Genomic DNA, 23,959 nt, shown 5'->3' with positions numbered 1-23,959 from the left:
TTGGCGAACTGACTTGTTGGAAAGGTGGCTTCCTATGACGGTGACACGTTGAAAGTCACTGAGCTCTCAATATATAATTTTAAAAGCCTGTTATATTAAAGCTGAAACATATACTGCAATTTTTTGGCCGACCAACTAAATTCACACAGCAATGTGAATTATAGATCTGTCCTTCTCATTGAAAGCAAGTCTAAGAAGAGGTAGATCTGTTCTATGTGTGATATTTCTATGCTTCCTGTTCTTAAATTTAGATTTTTGCGTCTTTTACATTAGTTTTTGTATAACAGCTCCAAACAGCTGAAAATGCAATATTATTGGTTATGGAAATATATTTCTCAGCGGTTTAGATGGTACAATGATTCTCTTCACTTTACTTGCTTGTTTTGTCACATAAACTGAAATTAGGCAAACTATTTGAATTTTAGCAACCAGGAAATGGCGGAGCGATTTCTGCATGGTGGAACTTTAAATGAAGTGCACTTTAATATAGATAACATAGATAATTAAAAAAATCTGAATTTTTATTAATAAAGACTTGCTAAAGTTCCAAAGTTCAACATGTCCCTCCATCAACACTGTCACTTCTAACAATTTTTCATCCCAATTAATCCCATCATGTATCCATCGTAAAAGCCTAGTTATTTTGCTGCTTTGACAAAGTCATTTCTGAAGATTATTATTTATATTCATGTTATTACTGATGCATTTAAGTCTGCCCTTTATGTTATGCATTCAATTTACCCCTTAAAATAATGGACCATTCCACCAATTTAAATGATTCACAGCAGGTGGTATCATTTGGGTCCTCTGAAAAGCATGGTGGAAAAGGAAGGAAGTGTTTTCTCTCATTTTGGTCTATTTATAATTGTTTTATCATAGTTGAGGTGGTAAAACTGTTCGCTCAATTAATGTTAGGAAAACTTGAATTTTATTTAACTTTCATTATGTGTAGAATTTATGTATAATTCCTAATTTCATGAACACCATATGCTGTTCACCACAAGAGGAATGATGGCCGATCTTCTTCTCAAACCTTGTTATCATCAAACCTGTTAGAGGCCCAAGTGTAAACCTTATCAGTTTGATATTATATGTGAGTGTATTTGTACAAGGGATACTTGATCAATGAGAAAATGTTGGATTTATCTCAAAAAAATAGTTAGGCAGGTACATTAGTGTCCGTAACAGGGTTGACAGACACTGTGGAACAAGTGCAGTTCAATTGTACTTAGTTCATAAGATTATAACGCCTGAGATGGGAAAATGTTTTTTTCTGTAGGTTAAACAAATCTTCCATGCAATTGAATGTTGAAAGAAGAGATATTTTAAAGTTTGCATGTCCAAAAGGCCCCCATTTCGTGGAACGACCCAGCTACATCAGCAAAGCAACACATTGTAAAACTGTCACACTGAACAATGTTTTATCACAACACTTATCTTGGCATCTACATGGATTTGTGCATGTAGATGCCCGTTTAGTACTGTAGCAGGGTGATATTTAGTTACTGAGGGTGTTGAACCTTTATGAAACTTATTTATGAAATTGCTTATTCCAGTTACTAATAAGCATGCACCCATTAAGAAAATGACTGTAATAATGGTTAAATCCCTGTGGATTGATGAGGAATTGAACAATTGTATGGTTGAGAGCGATGAGGAAAATGGAACGGCAAATAAGTCTGGCAGCACAGCCGATTGGCAAACGTACTGTAAATAGAGAAATCATGTGACTAAACTGAACACAAAGAAGAAGATTTGAACTATGAAACAAAGATAAATTATATAAAGAATGATAGTTAAAAGCTTTTGAGCACCTTGAATGAAATGTTGGGCAAAGAGGTGAACGCGGCTCCATCATTCATTGCATCAGATGGCTCATTCATCACAAAACCCATTGATATTGCCAACTACTTTCATGATTTTTTTCATTGACAAGATTAGCAAATTTAGGCATGACATGCCAAAAACTAATTATGAACCTACATGCATAACTGACCAAATTATGAAAGATGAGCATTGTAATTTTGAATTCCGTAAAGTGAGTGTGGAAGAAGAGAAACAATTATTGTTGTCACCTGGGTCTGACAACTTGGATGGAAAATTACTGAGGATGATAGCAGACAATATTACCATTACTAGTTGCCATCTCTTCAATTTAAGCCTTCAGGAAAGTGTGTGCCCTCAGGCCTGGACGGAAGCAGAATTCATTCCGTTACCCAAAAATAGCAAAGCACCCTTTACTGGCTCAAACAGCTGGCCAATCAGCCTGTTACTAACCCTTAGTAAACTTTTGGATAATGCTATTTCACAGAAAATAAATTAACAACAATTTTTCAGCACGCTTATAGGAAAGGGCATTCAACATGTACGTTACTTACACAAATTATTGATGATTGGCTGAGAGAAATTGATAATCAAAAATTGTGGGAGCTGTTTTTTGTTGATCCCTGCCTACAGACAGAAACTAAAACAAGAGGCTCCCATGCTGAGGTCTGTCCAACGCTGGTCCGACCAAGCTGACTCCACACTCCAAGACTGCTTCCATCACGTGGACTGGGACATGTTTCGTATTGCGTCAGATAACAATATTGACGAATACGCTGATTCGGTGTGCGAGTTCATTAGAACGTGCGTTGAAGATGTCGTTCCCATAGCAACGATTAAAACATTCCCTAACCAGAAACCATGGATTGATGGCAGCATTTGCGTGAAACTGAAAGCGCGAACCACTGCTTTTAATCAGGGCAAGGTGACTGGTAACATGACCGAATACAAACAGTGCAGCTATTCCCTCCGCAAGGCTATCAAACAAGCTAAGCGTCAGTATAGAGACAAAGTAGAATCTCAATTCAACAGCTCAGACACAAGAGGTATGTGGCAGGGTCTATAGTCAATCACGGACTACAAGAAGAAATCCAGCCGAGTCACGGACCAGGATGTCCTGCTCCCAGGCAGACTAAATCACTTTTTTGCCCGCTTTGAGGACAATACAGTGCCACTGACACGGCCTGCAACGAAAACATGCGGACTCTCCTTCACTGCAGCCGAGGTGAGTAAGACATTTAAACGTGTTAACCCTCGCAAGGCTGCAGGCCCAGACGGCATCCCCAGCCGCGCCCTCAGAGCATGCGCAGACCAGCTGGCCGGTGTGTTTACGGACATATTCAATCAATCCCTATACCAGTCTGCTGTTCCCACATGCTTCAAGAGGGTCACCATTGTTCCTGTTCCCAAGAAAGCTAAGGTAACTGAGCTAAACGACTACCGCCCCGTAGCACTCACTTCCGTCATCATGAAGTGCTTTGAGAGACTAGTCAAGGACCATATGACCTCCACCCTACCCGACACCCTAGACCCACTCCAATTTGCTTACCGCCCAAATAGGTCCACAGACGATGCAATCTCAACCACACTGCACACTGCCCTAACCCATCTGGACAAGAGGAATACCTATGTGAGAATGCTGTTCATCGACTACAGCTCGGCATTCAACACCATAGTACCCTCCAAGCTCGTCATCAAGCTCGAGACCCTGAGTCTCGACCCCGCCCTGTGCAACTGGGTACTGGACTTCCTGACGGGCCGCCCCCCAGGTGGTGAGGGTAGGCAACAACATCTCCACCCCGCTGATCCTCAACACTGGGGCCCCACAAGGGTGCGTTCTGAGCCCTCTCCTGTACTCCCTGTTCACCCACGACTGCATGGCCACGCACGCCTCCAACTCAATCATCAAGTTTGCGGATGACACAACAGTGGTAGGCTTGATTACCAACAACGACGAGACGGCCTACAGGGAGGAGGTGAGGGCCCTCGGAGTGTGGTGTCAGGAAAATAACCTCACACTCAACGTCAACAAAACTAAGGAGATGATTGTGGACTTCAGGAAACAGCAGAGGGAACACCCCCCTATCCACATCAATGGAACAGTAGTGGAGAGGGTAGCAAGTTTTAAGTTCCTCGGCATACACATCACAGACAAACTGAATTGGTCCACTCACACAGACAGCATCGTGAAGAAGGCGCAGCAGCGCCTCTTCAACCTCAGGAGTCTGAAGAAATTTGGTTTGTCACCAAAAGCACTCACAAACTTCTACAGATGCACAATCGAGAGCATCCTGGCGGGCTGCTCCGCCCACAACCGTAAGGCTCTCCAGAGGGTAGTGAGGTCTGCACAACGCATCACCGGGGGCAAACTACCTGCCCTCCAGGACACCTACACCACCCGATGTTACAGGAAGGCCATAAAGATCATCAAGGACATCAACCACCCGAGCCACTGCCTGTTCACCCCGCTATCATCCAGAAGGCGAGGTCAGTACAGGTGCATCAAAGCTGAACAGAAAACAAAGAAACAAAGAAAAACAGCTTCTATCTCAATGCCATCAGACTGTTAAACAGCCACCATTTAACATTGAGTGGCTGCTGCCAACACACTGACACTGTCACTGACTCAACTCCAGCCACTTTAATAATGGAAATTGATGGGAAATGATGTAAATATTTCACTAGCCACTTTAAACAATGCTACCTTATATAATGTTACTTACCCTACATTATTCATCTCATATGCATACGTATATACTGTACTCTATATCATCGACTGCATCCTTATGTAATACATGTATCACTAGCCACTTTAACTATGCCACTTTGTTTACATTCTCACATCATGTATATACTGTACTCGATACCATCTACTGTATCCTGCCTATGCTGCTCTGTACCATCACTCATTCATATATCCTTATGTACATATTCTTTATCCCCTTACACTGTGTATAAGACAGTAGTTTTGGAATTGTTAGTTAGATTACTTGTTGGTTATTACTGCATTGTCGGAACTAGAAGCACAAGCATTTTGCTACACTCGTATTAACATCTGCTAACCATGTGTATGTGACAAATAAAATTTGATTTGATTTGATTTGACTTCAGTGCCACTTTTACATTTTCTATCATAATTTGCTGACGGAAAAACATATGTGTTATGGCTTTACATCCCCTGAAATATTGTGGATCGAGAGTTACCTTTCTAACAGAACACAGAGGGTGTTATTTAATGGATGCCTCTCCAACATAATCCTGGTAGTCAGGCATTCCCCAGGACAGCTGTCTAGGCCCCTGTTAGGAAAATTATCATTAAATGACTGAACAAATAATTTTAAATGGAACTGTAACTAAGTAAACTTATACTCTGTTTTATTATATCTGATTAACAATATGAGTTCATAAGAAGGGATTGTGTGACACGGACAAGGAGTAATTCAAGTTAATGAACACCATTCCAACTAGGAAGAAAGAAATGGGTTGTGGATTAAGTAAACAGATAAGGTAGTTAACCTATGGTTGAACCGACAAAACTTAGCTCTGGGGTGTTTTAGATAAGACAGTGAGTGCATTCCTAGGTTTTCTGTTAATTAGAACTGTCAGCTAAGTGGTGATCAATAATGTTGAGGGGTCAAAAGTTAATTCAGTTGTGTTGTGTGTCCTGTGTATGTGCTAGGCTAGGGGGGTCAGAATGAACTTTTAAAGTTCCCTTTGTCCCGGTCGAGAGGAGGGGATTCTGTTAAGCAATGAAATGACGTCATGTTATTGTATATAAACTGTTGCTCGTGGTAACGTGGGAGCGCGCTCCGAGAATAAATTCTGTTACCTATTATTGAAAAGACTGGTCTCCGTCTATTTTAAGCAAACAAGAATCTTACAAATTCCCATAAAATAGATTAAGGGAATTCAATTAATGAATACATATTGGTATAATTAAATTACAGTAACAGCCCCTTACTTTTTTCAATCCTTACTAATGACCTGAGTAAAGCCTGTGTGTCTATGTATGCTGATGACTCAACATTATACACTTCAGCTACCACAGAAAGAGAAATCACTGCAACATTTAACAAAGAGCTGCAGTCAGAATGGGTGGCAATAAATAAATGAGTCCTAAATATATAAAAAAAAACTGAAAGCATTGTATTTGGGACAAATAATTTACTAAACCCTAAACCTCAACTAAATCTTGTAATGAATAATGTGGAAATTCAGCAAGTTGAGGAGACTAAAGTAATTGGAGTAACCCTGGACTGTAAACTGTCATGGTCAAAACATTGATGCAACAGTAGCTAAGATGGGGAGAGGTCTGTCCATTATAAAGCACTGATTTGCCTTCTTAACGACGCTATCAACAAGGCAGGCCCTACAGGCCCTAGTTATGTCGCACCTGGACTACCTTGCAGTTGTGTGATCGGGTGCCACAAAGAGGGACTTTACAAATTACAATTGGCCAAAATTACAATTGGCCAAGAACAGGCCAATTGTGAGAAATATTGACACTTTGAACACACTGAGCTGTCTAGCGTACTAGCAAACAGCTCAGACACCCATGCCACTCCACAAGATATGCCACCAAAGGTCTCTTCACAGTCCCCAAGTCTACATAGAGCCATGACTACATGGAACTCTATTCCACATCAAGTAACTCATGCAAGCAGTAAAATCTGATTAAATCCAGATAAAAATGCATCTTATGGAACTGTGGTGACTGTGAAGAGACACACACTCAGGCACAGACACACACACACATAATAACATACACACTATACACACACCTACACATGGATTTTGTGTTGTAGATATGTGGTAGTAGAGTAGTAGCCTGAGGGCGCACACTTAATGTGTTGTGAAATCTGTTCCGAAATGTAATATAGTGTTTTTAATTTTACATTTCTGCCTTAATTGGCCTAGAGTAGTTGTCAGCCTTGTCATTGAAACAAAACGTCGCTGAAGGGTTTTAACACATCAACGGAACACTGTACATTAAAGTGACAGGGAAATTGAGCTGTTGTACTGAAATGGCCAACTGACAAGAGACAGAGAAATTCAAGTTTTAGTGTTCCGTTAACACGTTTTTGGTTACTACATGATTCCATGTGTTATTTCATAGTTTGATGTCTTCACTATTATTCTACAATGTAGAAAATAGTAAAAAATTAAGAAAAACCCTTGAATGAGTAGGTGTGTCCGAACTTTTGGCTGGTACTGTATATGTGTATAAACCTTTTTGGGTCGGGGGCCCCCTAGTGTCCGGGGACCCTAAGCGACCGCTTTTGTCTGGTGCTGGCCCTGACCTTCCAAGGTGGTTTGAAATCAGATACAAATTTGATTCCTGGCCATGCGACTTGTGTCTAACGGTCAAATTTGATCTATTTGCCCTCGTGGTTTTTAGACTGCTATTTTACATATCTTGTTGCTTGCTAGTTAGTCGGTTGACAAGAACATCTATTGCTTACAGACAAATGATTGAATGTGCTAGAAAGCTACCTAGCTAGCTAGTTGACTGCTGTGGCGAGCCAGAAAGGACTCGTATTGAAAATAGTTTCATTGTCCTTTGAGGCTTTAAGTGTTCTAACACAATCATTTTTAACATTCAAAGTAACTGGGAACATCCATGGTAGGCTTTGTCACCTTAGCTTGGAGAGTCAGCATTCCAAAACAACAAAGCAGCACCCACCCATAGCACACGCTCCAGCAGGTATATTTCACTGGTCACCCCCAAAGCCAATTCGTCCTTTGGTCACCTTTCCTTCCAGTTCTCTGATGCCAATGACTAACGTATTGCAAAAATCACTGAAGCCTCATATCTCCCTCACTAACTTTAAGCACCAGCTGTCAGAGCAGCTCACAGATCACAGCACATAGCTCAGCTGTAAATACCTCATCCCCATACTGTTATAGGTTTTGCTCCCCAGTAGCTCTACTTGCACATTTATCTTCTGCACATCACTCGTGTTTAATTGCTAAATTGTAATTATTTTGCCACTATGGCCTATTTGCAATACCTCATTTGCACACTGTATATACACGTCGCTATTGTGTTGACTGTATGTTTGATTATTCCATGTGTAACCCTGTTTGTGTCGCACTGTGTAACCCTGTTTGTGTTTGCTTTAGCTTGGCCAGGTTGCAGTTGTAAGTGAGAACTTGTCCTCAACTAGCCTACCTGGTTGAAAAGGTGAAATTCTTTAACAGATGTGAGCATTAGGCCTTGCAGTGTGAACAAGGCGCTAGTGCACTGATCTAAAAGGCAAAACCGATCCATTGATAAGCTGTTCTATAGTCCGAGATGCTTTGGGAGTATGGGCCTAGAACCCCTAAGGCCATCGGCTGCGTTTAGACAGGCAGCCCAATTCTGCTCATTTTTTCACTAATTGGCCTCAACCAATCCGATTTGAAAAAATATGTTGCGATTGGTCTAGACCAATTAGTGGAAAAAGAGCAGAATTGTGCTGCCTGTCTAAAAGCAGCCATTTAATGTGTGTGAATTGGCACCTGATAATTTCTCATCTCTGGCTTTTTGAAATCAGAACAGGTGCTGTGGCAATCCCGTAGCACCTGCCCAACTAGATGCTTAAGCGGTGCAACCAGTGGTTGTGTGCCACATCAGTGCTGTGTGTTCTGATTTGTTAAATACATAACCAGGCATTAAGATCTGGCAGGCATCTGCAATGTAGTCAGGGAGGAACTTTCCATTGATCCTTGTGGATATTGGAAGTCTCTCAAAGGGGCAGATTAAGGAAAAGGACCAGTTAGAAATGCCAGTGCCGATTTCTGCTTCCAGTCCGCCAGTGGAGGTTGAGGGAAGACGGGAAACCATGGGTTTTATACCATTCCACTGCAGTTACCACAAGCCCGGTCTTCCCAATTAAGGGGCCACCAACCTCCTGTGCAGTCCACCCATTCCTCAGACCCTTCATAGCAAGCCCAATGTCTCAGAATGCCCTGTAGCTTACATGCTCAATCAGGAACCTTGGGACAGAGTCACATTAATCCAAGATGTGATGTCTGGCTACGCAAACACCAATACAGACCAAAGACTAAGCTAGGAAATATCAGTTGGCAGCAACAGGCCCTCACTTTAACAAATGAAGGCAATATTTCAGATTACTCTAGCATGTAGTGCATAATGGTGAAGACAGAAAGTCAGTCGAAGTAGCGTTAAATCATTTATTTTTCAAAGAGATTAACAGGCATCTCTTGAGATATCGTCTCAGTGTTGTGGTAGTCCCTTCACTGGTTGACGTCGCCAGGAGCAGATGTGGTGCTTATGGCACTTTGTTGTAGGGTCATCCTCCTTGTGTGCTGGGACATCAGGACCGGCACCAACCTCAGTGAGTTGGAGTGTGCTGCTGCTTGGAGCAAGTCTATTATGGGCCACCACGACAACAGCGCCTTCCAATTCTAGAAATTTGATAGTGGACTGGGAACATATCCCTTTATGAAGCCACATCAAAAGCAGATATTTAAAAGTGATACTGGCAATTGCCATGTGCAAGTTGACATTTATACAGACGGTATTGTCCTGGAGGCAGAACTGAGCGATTTCCACTAGATGTGCCAGATGGAAAGTCAAAATTGGCTACATTGTAACAATGTATGCTTTTAATTTAATGTTAGGCATTAGGGTTGGCAGAGAGGTTAATGTTTAAAAAAATCAGTTTATTACTTTGTGGCTGAGCCAGCTAGTGAACATTCTGCGGAGCCATCCCAATAAGTGCTAACCTGCTTGCCATGTGCAGGTTATTTCCCTCTAAAATAGCAGTACCATCATCCCATACATACCCTTTCAATAGGTTCCAATCTCATACTGATCCTCCTCTTCACCCAGACCCTCTTTCTCTGTGGTAACCTCAAGGTCTCCAATGGGCTCAGGTGTAGGAATCAACTTAGGGTCTGGAGTGGCCTCCAGCTCTGAGAACAGACGATTTAGCACAGAGTCCACATGCAATTATCATACATTCAAAACAGTAACGTACTGTCATTACCTTGTTGGGCGATTAGTTCTTTCTGCCTGATGAAGCCATCTGTTGCAGAGCTAACGAGACCGTGCTTGTTGTTGGGTCCAACCCTTGGGCCCAAGGGACTAACCTCATTTTGGGATTGGGCGAAATAAGGTCCTGGAATTAAAATGTAACAGATTAACACAGCCAGTGTTGGCAGAATTGCTAGCCTATAGGGACAGGAAAAGACAGGCGTCCGAAGTGGCACCCGATGACCTATAGCGTGCACTACTTTTGACCAGTGCATCATGGTCTGGGCAATAGTCTAGGCATCCTGGTTGCCTCCCACACATTTTAAAAACTGGCTTTACACTTCTGTACGTACTAGAATGCGAGTTTGTCAGCGAGGCCTATGTCACTACCTTAACCGCTTGAATACATACAAAATAGTAGCTAGCAAGATGGAGAGAAGTTATTTTTAATGAGTGCATTATGCAAGTGGCTAGTTTGCCTCAACTACCTTCGCTAAAACCACTGCAAAGGTATTCCCTGCAAAATTTGGTTTCAAATCATGACGTTCTGCCTCGTGATTTGTTGGGAGAAGTTGCCAAACGAGTCAGTCATTGAAACCAGACCCTAGTTACTGCTGTTGCCTAGGGTTGGGTTCAAAGGTAGTGCACTACATGAGGAATAAGATTATGCCATGTCAGAGTCAAATTACCTCTCTTGAAGTCCATGCCACGCCAACGACTGCCAGGTGATACGGGCTTCCTGTCCCCTGTTGAGGCAGGGAAGCCAGGTATATCGATACCGCCATTCGTCCGTGGAGATAGAGGTGTACTCTTCTGTTTACTTGGGAGGACCATCATGGGGCCCAAAGTAGTATCCTGGTCCCATACTAAAAGGACAACACATTAAAACACATACATCTGCAGTAAAGACACTCAATTAGTCTTCCCTCAATTTCCATATTGGAGAAGGTCCCGCCCCTGCAATGTGTTTTGAGAAGGTGGTGATGGAATAGCGGGATTAAGATGTCAAATACACCTTTCTTGGCCTTCGTCCCAATACTCCAATTGTCACCAGAGGCTGGGGGTTTGTTGCGGTAGACACGAGGTTCAAGTTGGCTACCACCTAGTCTTGGACTGAGGGGACGTTGTACTGGAGCTTGATCAACCCCCTTCTGTCTACTCAGGCTTGGACAATGACCACATAGCAAATCATTCTCATCAGCAGACCTCCATCTGAAATGTATGAAAGATCTACTCATGGACCAAGAACACACCACTTTTTTAAAAAGCTATGGTTATTCCAGTGAATAGGTCACAGCCCAGTAACAGTAGCTAAGGAAATTTGACTTTTCCCACCTGCCATCAATGAAGGAGCATGCCTTGTTGCTAGGCTCTGCATGGTCCATGACAGGGACTGCCATAAGATGGCAGGTGATGTACAGCTGTGAAAAACAGGATAAGCAAAAAAAAGACGCAGAATCACAGTAGCCTACATAATGTCTATAAATTATGTTACTGTAGAATAATTTAACTAACGTACCCATAATGGCCTCTACAACATATTTTTTATTTTTTATTAAATACCGCCCTCACCTCTGCCCTGTCCTCCTGGTAGAACCTAAAGGCATCAATGTGAAACCCGAGCTTGTTGTCCTGGGTTCTACGCATGAAACCAGAGTGGGAACCAGGCAGCTGGGAATCCAACAAGCACCTGGAGGGAGATAATATTAAAATACATATTGGGGCATCTTCCTTAGTACCCAATTAAGAAGTCTCAAAGAAACCATAAAAATGGTGGAAGCCCTCAAATGGCATATTCTACCGTTCTCTATGGGCCAGCCGGATAATAGTCATTCCCCCCCTGCTTACCCATCACTCTCAATGAAGACATATCTGGGAACAGAGTTGCTAACAGGGTCCAGTGTGGCCACGCAGCTGCTAACAAAGACCCTGAACCTGGTGTGGTGAGCAACCCTGACAGACGCCTCAATGTTGATGGGATCACCCAGGAAGTAGACTCCAGAACCCCGCTCATAGAGCCAGTCACCTGGAAAGGAAATGGCAGTAAAGAAAGATCGTACTGCAAGCGATGCGTTTCAAAGTTACGAACATGAGTCGCTATTAAAACTACCACGGCCAGAACATATTGTCAATAGGCGCTCAACTAGTGAGCATCTAATAATGGATTAAAATGAGGGCCATGTTTAGGAGGCAAACTGTATAACGTTGCAGATAGAAGTGTCCCCAATAACAGTTGTCTGATGTGATTCCGTATTTTGCATGTCAGAGGGGAATTTGTGCTACATAGTACATTTATATCTGCCTGTGGCTATGGAACCCTGGCTATGGAACCCTGACCTGTTCACTGGACGAGCTACCTGTCCCAGACCGGCTGTTTTCAACTCTAGAGACAGCAGGAGCGGTAGAGATACTCTCAATGATCGGCTATGAAAAGCCAACTGACATTTACTCCTGAGGTGCTGACCTGTTGCACCCTCGACAACTGTGATTATTTTTTGACCATTTGAACATCGTTGCCATGTTCTGTAATAATCTCCACCCGGCACAGCCAGAAGAGGACTGGCCACCCCTCAGAGCCTTTCTAGGGAGTTTCCTAGCCACCGTGCTTCTACACCTACATTGCTTGCTGATGTAAGGAGGGCTATATAAATAAATTTGATATCTGAACATTCAATTCACGGGTTTTATCAAGCTTCTGGGAGAGTGCCATTGAATCCTTTTGATATATTATCTGAATGGTCAACAAAATTGTACCCTGCAAAATGCAGCCCAGGATTTATATACCCACTTGTCATAAGCTTCAATGAGAACTGCAGGGTGTCTTTAGCAGACACTGTGGCGGTGAAAGGGATCCAGGTCGGCTGGAGAGAAGAGCTGTCCAAACTGTACTTCCTGAAACAGAAAGTACAGACCGGTAAATACACCAATAGGTCAACGCAGGATTCCTATGACCGTCATACAACAGTATAGCCTAAACTCACCTTTCATAATGACACTCAATTGGGATTACAGCACCAGCCATTCGAATAACGTCATCTGGTGTGGTTCTGGGTGTATATCTGAGGAGGTTTGCGTAGATCAATGAGTCTTCGTTCAGCTGCGGAGTCACAAAGCAGCATTTAAGAGAAAGTTGTTTCAAGAAGTCAACTACTGAATTAAAAAAATATATATATATTACCATGTGCTTGGTTCCACAGTCCGAAAGTGCTGCAAATATTCTGTACTCATCTCCGGCTGCTGAAGCTGTAGCCCTACACGGCCCTTGGTCTTGGTACTGTTCAACGCCAAGTCGCAGGTCATCCACGTCGATTAGATTACCGAGTTTAAACAGATCAGCCTTCACGACTATCTCCATGTAGTCTGAATGGCACGTCACAGCGACAGTTTCTACTCGAACTGGCCTTGAAACTGTTTGTTGGAGTGGAGGCTGTTTAAAGCGTGGACGATTGTCAAATTGCGGTGTTCGCCTTGGAAGTTGTTGCCATGTGCCAGTGCTATAAGTATATGACAAAGCAGGAGAGAGTAAGAACTTTTCCACAAGTAAAAACCAAACCAGTTGCTTGAACAATAACCTGAGCGTGTTTGCCATCATGAGGCCCATGCCAACAACTAATGTGACTCTGTAGGTTAGAGGACAGCGTGCCTCTGCTATGCTACAATTGATGAAACTGAGGTAGCTTTTAACAACCAACCAGGCTGCACACCTGGGCTGGATTATGCCCTAATTTGGCCTTGCATCTGATTAGTCAAGATCTTTAATTGGCACGCATGTTCAAATCAAATCACATTTTATTTGTCACAAACACATAGTTAGCAGATGTTAATGCGAGTGTAGCAAAATGCTTGTGGTTCTGGTTCCGACAGTGCAGTAATATCTAACAAGTAATCTAACAGTTCCCCAACAACCTCAACTAATACACACAAATCTAAAAGGGGTGAATGAGAAAATTTACATATAAATATAAGGATGGACAAAGGCCAAGCGGCATAGGCAAGGTGCAATAGATGGTATAAAATACAGTACATAAATATGATATGAGTATTGTAAGATATGTAAACATGATTAAGTGGCATCGTTTAAAGTGACTAATGATCCATTTGTTAAAGTGGCCAGTGATTGCGTCTCCATGTAGGCAGCAGCCTCTCTGAGTTAGTGACTGCTGTTTAGCAGCGTGATGGCCTTGAGATAGAAGCTGTTCTTCAGTCTCTCGGTCCCAGCTTCGATGCACCTGTACTGACCTCACCTTCTGGATGGTAACGGTGTGAACAGGCAGTGGCTCGGGTGGCTGTTGTCTTTGATGATCTTTTTTTGCCTACCTGTGACATCGGGTGCTATAGATGCCAAGGTTGGGCAGGTAGTTTGCCCCCGGTGATGCGTTGTGCAGACCGCACCACCCTCTGGAGAGCCTTGCGGTTCAGGGCAAGCAGTTGCCGTACCAGGCTGGGATACATCCTTACAGGATGCTCTCGATTGTGGATCTGTAAAAGTTAGTCAGGGTTTTGGGTGACAAGACACATTTCTTCAGCCTCCTGAGGTTGAAGAGTCGCTGATACGTGGCAGATCTTAAGGCAGGAGAAGTATTTTTGTGTAAGGAAAACTGAACACTGCATTTATTGCATAAATGTAAATGAATGCCACCACTGAAGCAGAACTGTTGATGTTGAGTTCATAATTAAGCTTGAAGCCAATCTACATGGCTGCTGAATGCTTGGGTAAACAAACACTTGGCTAGAAAACACTTTGCACTAATAGAATCTGTAAAACATAAACATGACACACAAAGTTAGGCAGTAGAAATTAGTCAGGTATTATGTCCCAGCCTATGCAACGGAGGGAAGACCACAATAGAAGAACCAAGGGTATTAATCAAAGAGACTACCCAGAGTTCTAGCCTGTTCGATTGCATCTCCTACCCTTGTATGCAGGCCTGTTGAACATGAAAAGGCTGCAAACAAATGGCTTATTGACCCCATTCCAGGAACCACTTTCATTACCAGTAGAGCAGGGATGTAAACCCAGGGTCTGAGATCTGTGGTCACATGCTTACAGTATAAGGGTGTATGTGTAGCAGTACACTATCTACAGTGCAGCAGTACACAATATACAGTGCATTCGGAAAGTATTCAGACCCACTGACTTTTTCCACTAAACTTGCTCCAGAGCGCTCAGGACCTCAGACTGGGGCGAAGGTTCCCCTTCCAACAAGACAACGACCCTAAGCACACAGCCAAGACAAAGCAGGAGTGGCTTCGGGACAAGTCTCTGAATGTCCTTGAGTGGCCCAGCCAGAGCCAGAACCCGATCTAACATCTCTGGAGAGACCTGAAAATAGCTGTGCAGCGAATCTCCCCATTCAACCTATCAGAGAAGAATTGGAGAAACTCCCTAAATACAGGTGTGCCAAGCTTGTTGCGTCATACCCAAGAAGACTCGAGGCTGTAATCATTGCCAACGGTGCTTCAACAAAGCACTGAGGAAAGGGTATGGATACTTATGTAAATGTCATATTTCAGTTAAAAAAATATATATAAATGTGCTAAAATGTCTAAAAACCTGTTTTTGCTTTGTCATCATGGGGTATTGTGTGTAGATTGATGAGGGGGGGGGGGGGGGGGGGACGACTGTTTGTCCATTTTAGAATAAGGCTGCAAGGTAACAAAATGTGGAAAAAGTAAGTTTATAATAACAATAAGGTGGTATGTGGTATATGATACAACAGCAGATACAACAGCAGATGCAAACAAGGGTTAGGAAGGAACAGACAGAGTATCCCGTCTATCACACAACAACGTTACTATAAAGTATCCAATTGACCACCAGAGACATTCTTCAAAGGACAAAGGACTCGGTTTGGCAACACGGCCTTCCATCTACCACCAACCTACCGAAGCGCAGCTCAGAGTAAATATATATTGCATTTTCCTTTTCCAAATGGGCGGTAATTTAGAATGCATAAGATACTGTCTTTACAATAGCACAGCTTCGCCCTTTGTTCCTCAGTCTTCCCTCTCTTTCTCTTTCCCTCTCTTTCACTCAAACCCAGCCTCTTTTCTTTTGTGTAACTGTCAGCTGTCATATCTGTTCCGCCTTCTAGGGATGTTTTCCTTTATGATGTAATTTGTAATCAAGTTGATTAATTATGTGTATGTGTAATTCTGTGTGATTAGTTAGGTATTTAGTAAATAAATAATTAAACCCAATTTTGTATTGCTGATTCAACTTGTTAGCCAGGGTTCGTGCAGATAACCAAGAATTTACAACTTTCAGATGAGACTGAATTAAGATGACGATTAATAATTGACTGCTATTGATGTAAAATATTACTAGGTCTTTAAGAGTTTATTCGGAAGATAACAGCTCTATAAATATTATTTTGTGGTGCCACGACTCTCTAGTTAATTACATTTACATGATTAGCTCAATCAGGTGATATTAATTACGGAGACAATATTTTATAGAATAGCATGTCATATCACTTAATCCGGCATAGCCAAAGACACGACACTGGAGATGGAGGCCACCTCATCTATACCAGCATCATTATCTTCCCTCGCTCACGCCTCCATTACAGGCCCTTACTCCTCCTTCACCAAAATATATGTCAAAACAATATTGAAGATCTGGACAATTTAGACCCCACTTTGGGTTTCAGACAAACTCTTCTTTCACTCCGGTAGCCTCAAACCCAGCTTTTCCCCCATCTATGGTTGATGTTGCTTTCTCAATATGGATTAGTCTCGGTATTAAAAGATTTAGAGATCTCTATATTAACAATGAATTTAGTACCTTTGAACAATTATCAGCTTATTTTGATCTCTCCAGACATAATTTCTTTAGGTTCTTACAAATCCGGAGTTACGTCCACAGCATAGATCCCCGATTTTCCACCCTTCCTGGTGAAACACAGTTTGACACATTTCTTATCCCACTTCCTACTCTGAAAGTCACTTTGTCAATAATCTATAGTCAAATTTGCTCACTGCAAACCACCTCATTAGACAATATTAAATCTTCAAAACGATATAAGATACATGTATGTTTGAGGAATTTTAATTTTGAGATTTCTGTTCTTTTGAACTTGGCGCCCTGTACTTTCACTGGTTGTTGTCATATCGCTCCCGTTAACGGTAATGCAGCCATAAGAAGTTTTAACACACTCTCAGAATTAAGTGGCACACAGATCAAACTAGATCCTTTGATTGCATTATTTGGTGTTTCCTTACCCACATTACAACTGACCAAAATGATTAAGGATATAATTGCCTTTGTCACTTTGTTAGATACATTTTACTTCGATGGAAATCCTCTGCACCCCTTTCTCATGCTCTTTGGATTAAATCCATTTTGAATTGCATAAAGTTGGAAAAAACTTAACACACACTCAATGGGTCTATAGACAAATTCTATGCAATGTGGGCTCCCTTCTTTTCTCATGTTAAACGACTACATTTCCCTGCAGTGCCAGAGTGATGTATATTTATATATCGGTGATGTAAGAGGCCTGGTATGTGTATACACGGCATCTTGGATGTTAAGGACTGTATTATCTGTGCTAGTTGACCTGTAACAACTGTATCAAAATATATATATTTTTTATCTTATTTTTGTACATTTTTATATATCTTTCGGTCTCACTCTTTGTTTTGCTGCATTGTTGTATTTGATGTGTTGTTTTATATTACTACCAAATAACTTACAAGTGCAATTATTTTGTAAATGGTGGTGTTGAAAATCCAATAAGCAAAGTAAAACAATTAAAAAAAAAAAAAAATTCTATGTACTTTGCTCCTTTCATATTTCGCTCTATCCTGACGGGTCTCCAAGTCCCTGCCGCTGAAAAACATCCCCATAGTATGATGCTGTCACCACAATGCTTCACCGTAGGGATGGTAACAGGTTTCCCCCAGACATAATGCTTGGCATTCAGGCCAAAGAGTTCAATCTTGGTTTCATCAGACCAGAGACCATCTTGTTTCTCATGGTCTGAGACTCTTTAGGTGTCTTTTGGCAAACTCCAAGCGGGCAGTCATGTGCCTTTTACTGAGGAGTGGCTTTCATCTGGCCACTCTACTGTACCATAAAAGCCTGATTGGTGGAGTGCAGTGGTGGAAAAAGTATCCAACTGTCATATTTGAGTAAGAGTAAAGATGCCTTACTAGAGAATGACTCAAGTAAAAGTAAAAGTCACCCAGTAAAATTATACTTGAGTAAAAGTCGAAAAGTATTTGGTTTAAAATATACTTAAGTATCAAAAGTAAAAGTATAAATAATAAAAAAATCTTTATATTAAGCAATCCAGATGGCACCATTTTCTTGTTTTTTAAATTTACGGAAAGACAGACATAATTTACAAACAAAACATGTGTGTTTAGTGAGTCCACCAGATCAGAGGCAGTAGGGATGACCAGGGATGTTCGGTTGATAAGTTAGTGAATTTGACTATTTTCCTGTCCTGCTAAGTATTCAAAATGTAGCGAGTACTTTTGGGTGTCAAGGAAAATGTACGGAGTAAAAAGTATTATATTTTCTTAAAGAATGTAGTGAAGTAAAACTAAAAGTAGTCAAATATATAAATAGTAAAGTAGATATACACAAAAAATGACTTAAGTAGTACTTTAAAGTATGTTTACTTAAGTACTTTACACCACAACAAACTCTGGAGCTCTGTCATAGTGACCATCGGGATCTTGGTCACCTCACTGACAAGGCCCCTCTCCCCCGATGACTCAGTTTGGCTGGGGGGGATCGCTCTCGGAAGAGTCTTGGTGGTTCCAAACTTCTTCCATTTAAGAATGATGGAGGCCACTGTGTTCTTGGGGACCTTCAATACTGCAGAAATCTTTTGGTACCCTTCCCCAGATCTGTGCCTCGACACAATCCTGTCTCAGAACTCTACGGACAATTCCTTCTACCTCATGGCTTGGTTTTTGCTCTGAAATCTATTGTCAACTGTGGGACCTCATTTAAACAGATGTGTGCCTTTCCAAATCATGTCCAATCAATTGAATATACCACAGGTGGACTCCAATCAAGTTGTAGAGACATCTCAAGGATGACCGATGCAAACAGGATGCACCTGAGCTCAAATTCTAGTCTCATAGCAAAGGATCTGAATACTTATGTAAATAAGGTTTTTCTGGTTTATGTTTTTAATTAAATTAGCAACAATTTCTTAAAACCTGTTATTGTGAGTAGATTGATGAGGATAAAAAAATAAATACATTTTAGAACAAGGCTGTAATGTTACAAAATGTGTAAAAAGTCATGGGGTCGGAATACTTTCCAAAAGCACTGTACCACATCTCCTCAGACCTTAATGATTAGATATACACTGCCTCATTCAAAGGAGGTCAAAGACATCGTTCACTGACACTGCGCTGTCTTCCAAATAGCAGTCACAATCATGTCTACCAGATGTTCTCATCTGTGCTCAGCAACTGAATTAATGGCTGATAGAATACAATACACACTCAAGATTGTGCTGCAATCACAGCCAAGAACACACAGTGTTCCAAATTAACAACGATAGTGCTTCTTTATGCAGATGACACTCAGACTCCTCCTGGTTATTCTGAATTGCAGTCACGGTTTCATCGGATCCTGATAATCTCATTTACAGACAATCACATCTATGGCCACCATAATTTGTAAATAAATTCATAAAAAATCCTACAATGTGATTTTCTGGATTTATTTTCTCATTTTGTCTGTCATAGTTGAAGTGTACCTATGATGAAAAGTACAGGCCTCTCTCATCTTTTTAAGTGGGAGAATTTGCACAATTGGTGGCTGACTAAATACTTTTTTGCCCCACTGTATATCAGAAAGGCAATTTGATGCCAATGTGTAATGTTCCAATCTCATATAGCAATTAGACCTATATAGTTGGTATATATAGGAATAGTATGCATAGAAACTGAAAAGACATTCACAGTCACACACATAAATGAACAGATTGGAGAGGACACTGCTTTCTCTCAGGTTTTCCAGTGAAAATGAGGGCTGCCCTGTGTGTGGTGTATATAATGTTTTCTCACTCCGGTTTCCACTCATTCCTTCTCTCTCTGCCTTCAGCTTCCAATTTCCCAGTGCAGTAAATCACTGTCATTGTAGTATTTACCATCTCTATCAATCTCCCATCCCCACTATCTCTCTTTACCTACCCCTCTCCTGTCCAAACTATTTCCACTCCCTCCCTGCACCACCATCTCTTTCTCTATATGCAGGAAAAACAACTCAGTTTCCAGGCCCGACTCCAGGATGACACGCCTGAGGGGTATTTTAAATCCATGGAGGGGCACAACTAGTTTTGCTTTAGAGCCCTAATAAAAAAAGGTAGATTGGTCCTATTGCTTTTCAAATTTACAAAAACATTTCTGAAATGCACATCAACAACCTTGTAGCTGCCATAGGCCTACACATAATTTGCGCCTACCAAAAAGCACAGATCAGCTCGACAGAATGAGCACCAGTAGGCCATCAAATATTCTCACAGGCTTCATAATGTAAACATCAATTACTACAACTATAGGCTGCATTAGTCAAATTTGTGACACTACGCAATGAGCATAATCTACAGTAAGCCAAGCCTCCACATCTCCAGGTGTGCAACATTTTCTATGGGAGAGTTTCAGAAAAGCAAACTAAATCCAACTATATTCATAGCTGGTGTGAAATGTCCTACATGACAGTAGCCAATTTGAATCTGCCACGAATAAGAGTAAATGCCAATTCAGAGAGCAACACACACACACGTTACAGCAAGAGAGCAGGGAGGGGCCATAAAGTAAGCTGCGTGCCTTCATAGTGTTGACATCACTTTTACAATAGCCTACCACACAACAACTGTGTGTAATGCAAATTAATGATAACAGAGTGAACGTTTGTCTACCTCTTTTAGTAGGCTACACACGGTATTGGTCCTATACTATTGCAACATACAAAATGTTTTAAACAATTTAGACCTATCTGAAATGTAGCCATATACACAACAAATTTAATTTTGCACACAATAAAAGCATGCAATGTTGAAGAGAATCCCCATGAAGACTGGTAGCCCAAGATGCGCTCATTAAAACAACAATTCAGGACCATGGAGAGAAGGCTACCGCCAGTCAGGGGGATGAAAGGATGAGCTGCCAATTTCAGCACCACTGAAGTGGACAGCCAGGACAATAGGAGCACCGCACCAGAGCTCACCTCATTGTCACTATACCCATAAAATAACACAAATCTGTATATATATCAATAGCAATTATACCCACAAAAAACAGACAATGATATTAAGAATCAAAGATAAATCTAACCTGCATTGAAGTAAAAAACAAAGGCCTAAAGTAGCTATACATTATGTTAAAAAATCTGACAAACAATCAGGCTTACATGAGGGAAAACCAACAAATTTATGATTAAGGCACAATGGACAGAGCCATAAAGATAGTAGCTTACCTTTCAGAAGAGCTGCTGCCTCTTTGATTATGTGTTGAAACTCATGAAAAGTTTCTGATTTCATTCTCCTTCCTGGCGAAATGTACTTGTCAGGCCCCTCTAAAATGCCAGATGGACAAGCTGGGCTTTTGTTGTTGTAACATGCTGCGTCTGTGCTCACTGCATACATCATTCAGGGTGGAGAAGGAATGTTTGCACATTGCTGTAGATGCCCCAAATGTTAATACATCTATCAGTGCCAACAGCACAGTCAACATTGCTGACAAAGGCCGTCCGATCTTTGAAGGACACTGAGTGGGGTCCATTTGTTGTTGCTGGCTGTGGTTGCTATTTCACTTTGCAAGAATGTACGAGTCTCAATAAATTCTGCTTCCACTGGTTCAGTTTTGGTTAGATCTAGCTTGACGTTGTTCACATCCAAAAAGTCTGGGCTCTTTGGATCCATGACGCACAGAGCTTCCACCAGTTGACTAATTCCTTCCCTAAATTAGATGACATTTCCCACAGCACAGCATCTGAAGTGCTGAAAAACAGTTGTTTACATTCCCTCGTCTCCATCATCATGCTGACCTACTGTGCTTTGAACTACATACTCTTTCAAAGTTTTACTCACGAGTCTCCATCGTTTGCTTGGAGCTGGTGTGCTCGTGCCCTCCTGGCATGCCTCCCAAAGCTTTTTGAATTCAGCATCACATCACAGTTTGTCAACACACCCATATGTACTGCAAACAAGTTTTACACCGGTGTGCAGATCAGTTGCTTCAGACTGCAGTAACTTGTTTGGAGGGTCGAGAAGCACCAGGATTTTGTGAGTCATGTTAGCAATACATTTAAAGCTCTGCCCTCCTCTGCCACTGCTTTCAAGAAGCATGTGGCCTCAAGTCTCACTTCTGTGCCATATGCACAAATATATTTGATTTCAACGAGCATCTCTGTGATGTTGTCACTTGATTTCAAAATGACTGACACCGTGTTGAGGTTGCCAGTTGTGATAGAAAAATTACATATTTACCTGATTTGTTGGATATTTAACAATGATTTACTTAACTAAACAGTAAGACAGTGAGAGATAGCCTGGAGGAGCAGAACAAAGGCCTCAGTATTCCTAATTATCCTGGCATCTGGGAGACAGACAACACCAGAGGCAGATGACCACAGGATGAACCCAAAGTGGCTTATGGTGCGCCACCATCTTTATGGGAGGGCTGGAACCAGCCATGACTGAGCATTCTTGGTATCAGCTATATAAAAACTGTGCATTGTCTGTACAGGCTACTCAGACTGGTTCACTTATTGCAATAATTAATCAACATTAAATAAAGATGATCGTTTGAAGAACTTACAAAGTCTCTCAGTACTGACATTTCCACGACACAGTCCATCTCTGATCAAGAAGTCTGTGCAGTCTACACACAAAAAAGTATTCAATCGCCTCCTGAAACGGCATAGCGTGCACCACAACCAGGTGCTACAAAAGGCCTGTTTTCTCCCACTGAAAGACAAACCCGCGCTGGCTCATCATCACTGAGGTCGTCAGGTGCTAGTGGCTGGGGTAACGGTGGTGCAGGTGCTTGTTGTGATGTTACCCTCATGCTGCTGGTGCTAGGCCATGGCTTTTCTCTGTCTTGTTGGTCAGCAGGAGGCATGGGGGATGGGCGGGTATTGCATTTTGCATTTGCTCCTCAACCTCAGTGGTCAGGCTAGCAAGCTGCTAGGTACGCTCAGCATCGGTCTCGACATGGTGGTCCTCAGGTTTTTTGTTCTTGGCAGTGCCCAGCCATTTTCGGATATCCATGCTGATCAAAGCTTAGCTAACTAGCTATAATTATTAAGTCAGTGCCCCACTACCAAAGCTTAACGACGCTAGCTGTAGCTGTATGTAAAAGTAAACAACTTTTCCCCCCAATTTTACCCTGTCCTGGGATCCAATAAGCTTCCTAAACAAGGTAATGAAGGCAGTACCTTATGCAATTGCATGGCTAGATGCCCAATCAGAATGCATTTTTGGATTTGAATGACTAAATGTTACATTATTACATCCCCCTTCCCTCCCTCTTTCCCCCTCCTCAGATCATGAGCACACACCGGCATATAGCCTCTGTCTGGGTCTGCGCTACTGGTAGGCCCAGCGGCGGTACATTTGCAAACCGGGCATGGTAATTCATATACCATTTGTTATGTTTATGGGGAAACAAACCTTGGAGGAGGGCACAAATTCTATCTGCGGGGGAGGTCCATGCCTGGCTTTGCCACCCATTGAGTCGGCCCTGTCAGTTTCTCTCTCCATGCATCTTTTCTGCTACACTTAGCTTTCTCCATGTCTTGTACTCACTCTCACCTCAGTTACTTTTGCTCTCTTGACTTTCCCACTCGCACTTTTTAACTCTCTCTCTCATTCCCTCTCTCCTTGTATTGAGTCCTGTTGTAACTTTTGTCTGTGCCTGCCCATAGTCAGTCTCTTTCTGTCCCTGTGCCTGACAGCAACTGATTTTCAGACCCAAAATTAACCTGAAAAATGGAGTCCGCCCCCTGCGTCTGCCACACTCTCACTCTCATTACTCCCACCAGAGAAGGCAAATGGAGACACCTCCTCTCTCTCCTCTCCATTTCTCAGTATGTCTCCTTTTGTCGCTTTACTTTCAATTTACAGCTTAATGCTAATTCCCTTTTACCAAACAATCTCATGTCCTCTATCTAGCCTGTCT

At 41.9% G+C, this 23,959-nt stretch overlaps 1 protein-coding gene across 3 annotated transcripts; it reads right to left on the bottom strand.

Annotated features, from left to right (window-relative positions):
• Window positions 1-8,991: 8,991 nt before the first annotated feature.
• LOC110528068 (zona pellucida sperm-binding protein 3) lies at window positions 8,992-13,472 on the bottom strand. 3 transcript variants are annotated; one of them, XM_036983623.2, is made up of 11 exons: window positions 12,984-13,472; window positions 12,787-12,902; window positions 12,594-12,697; window positions 11,654-11,831; window positions 11,378-11,495; window positions 11,141-11,226; window positions 10,821-11,017; window positions 10,495-10,671; window positions 9,819-9,950; window positions 9,616-9,744; window positions 8,992-9,253 (listed from the first exon to the last, which is right to left on the bottom strand). In XM_036983623.2, exons 1-10 carry the CDS (start codon window positions 13,404-13,406, stop codon window positions 9,620-9,622), a joined length of 1,656 nt encoding a protein of 551 aa, XP_036839518.2. In that variant the 5' UTR covers window positions 13,407-13,472; the 3' UTR covers window positions 8,992-9,253; window positions 9,616-9,619. The 3 variants fall into 3 exon arrangements, with proteins under 3 accessions (XP_036839518.2, XP_036839519.2, XP_036839517.2); XM_036983624.2 differs by having other exon boundaries at window positions 8,992-9,135; XM_036983622.2 differs by having other exon boundaries at window positions 9,136-9,267.
• Between the last annotated feature and the right edge of the window lie 10,487 nt (window positions 13,473-23,959).

The sequence above is a fragment of the Oncorhynchus mykiss genome, chromosome 7, assembly GCF_057628025.1.
Source record: "Oncorhynchus mykiss isolate SJ-2025 chromosome 7, ASM5762802v1, whole genome shotgun sequence".
NCBI lineage: Eukaryota > Metazoa > Chordata > Actinopteri > Salmoniformes > Salmonidae > Oncorhynchus > Oncorhynchus mykiss.
This window is presented reverse-complemented; position numbering and strand designations above follow the sequence as displayed.

What these genes read in the sequence shown, in the direction of transcription:
- LOC110528068 (XM_036983623.2), bottom strand. Translation starts at nt 13,406, where the DNA reads ATGGGCCTCATGATGGCAAACACGCTCAGGTTATTGTTCAAGCAACTG. An exon ending in GTCTTCATTGAGAGTGATGG is followed by an intron (nt 11,496 to 11,653) that starts GTAAGCAGGGGG and finishes ATCTCCCTCCAG; the next exon opens with GTGCTTGTTGGATTCCCAGC. An exon ending in TGGGACGAAGGCCAAGAAAG is followed by an intron (nt 10,672 to 10,820) that starts GTGTATTTGACA and finishes TTGTCCTTTTAG; the next exon opens with TATGGGACCAGGATACTACT.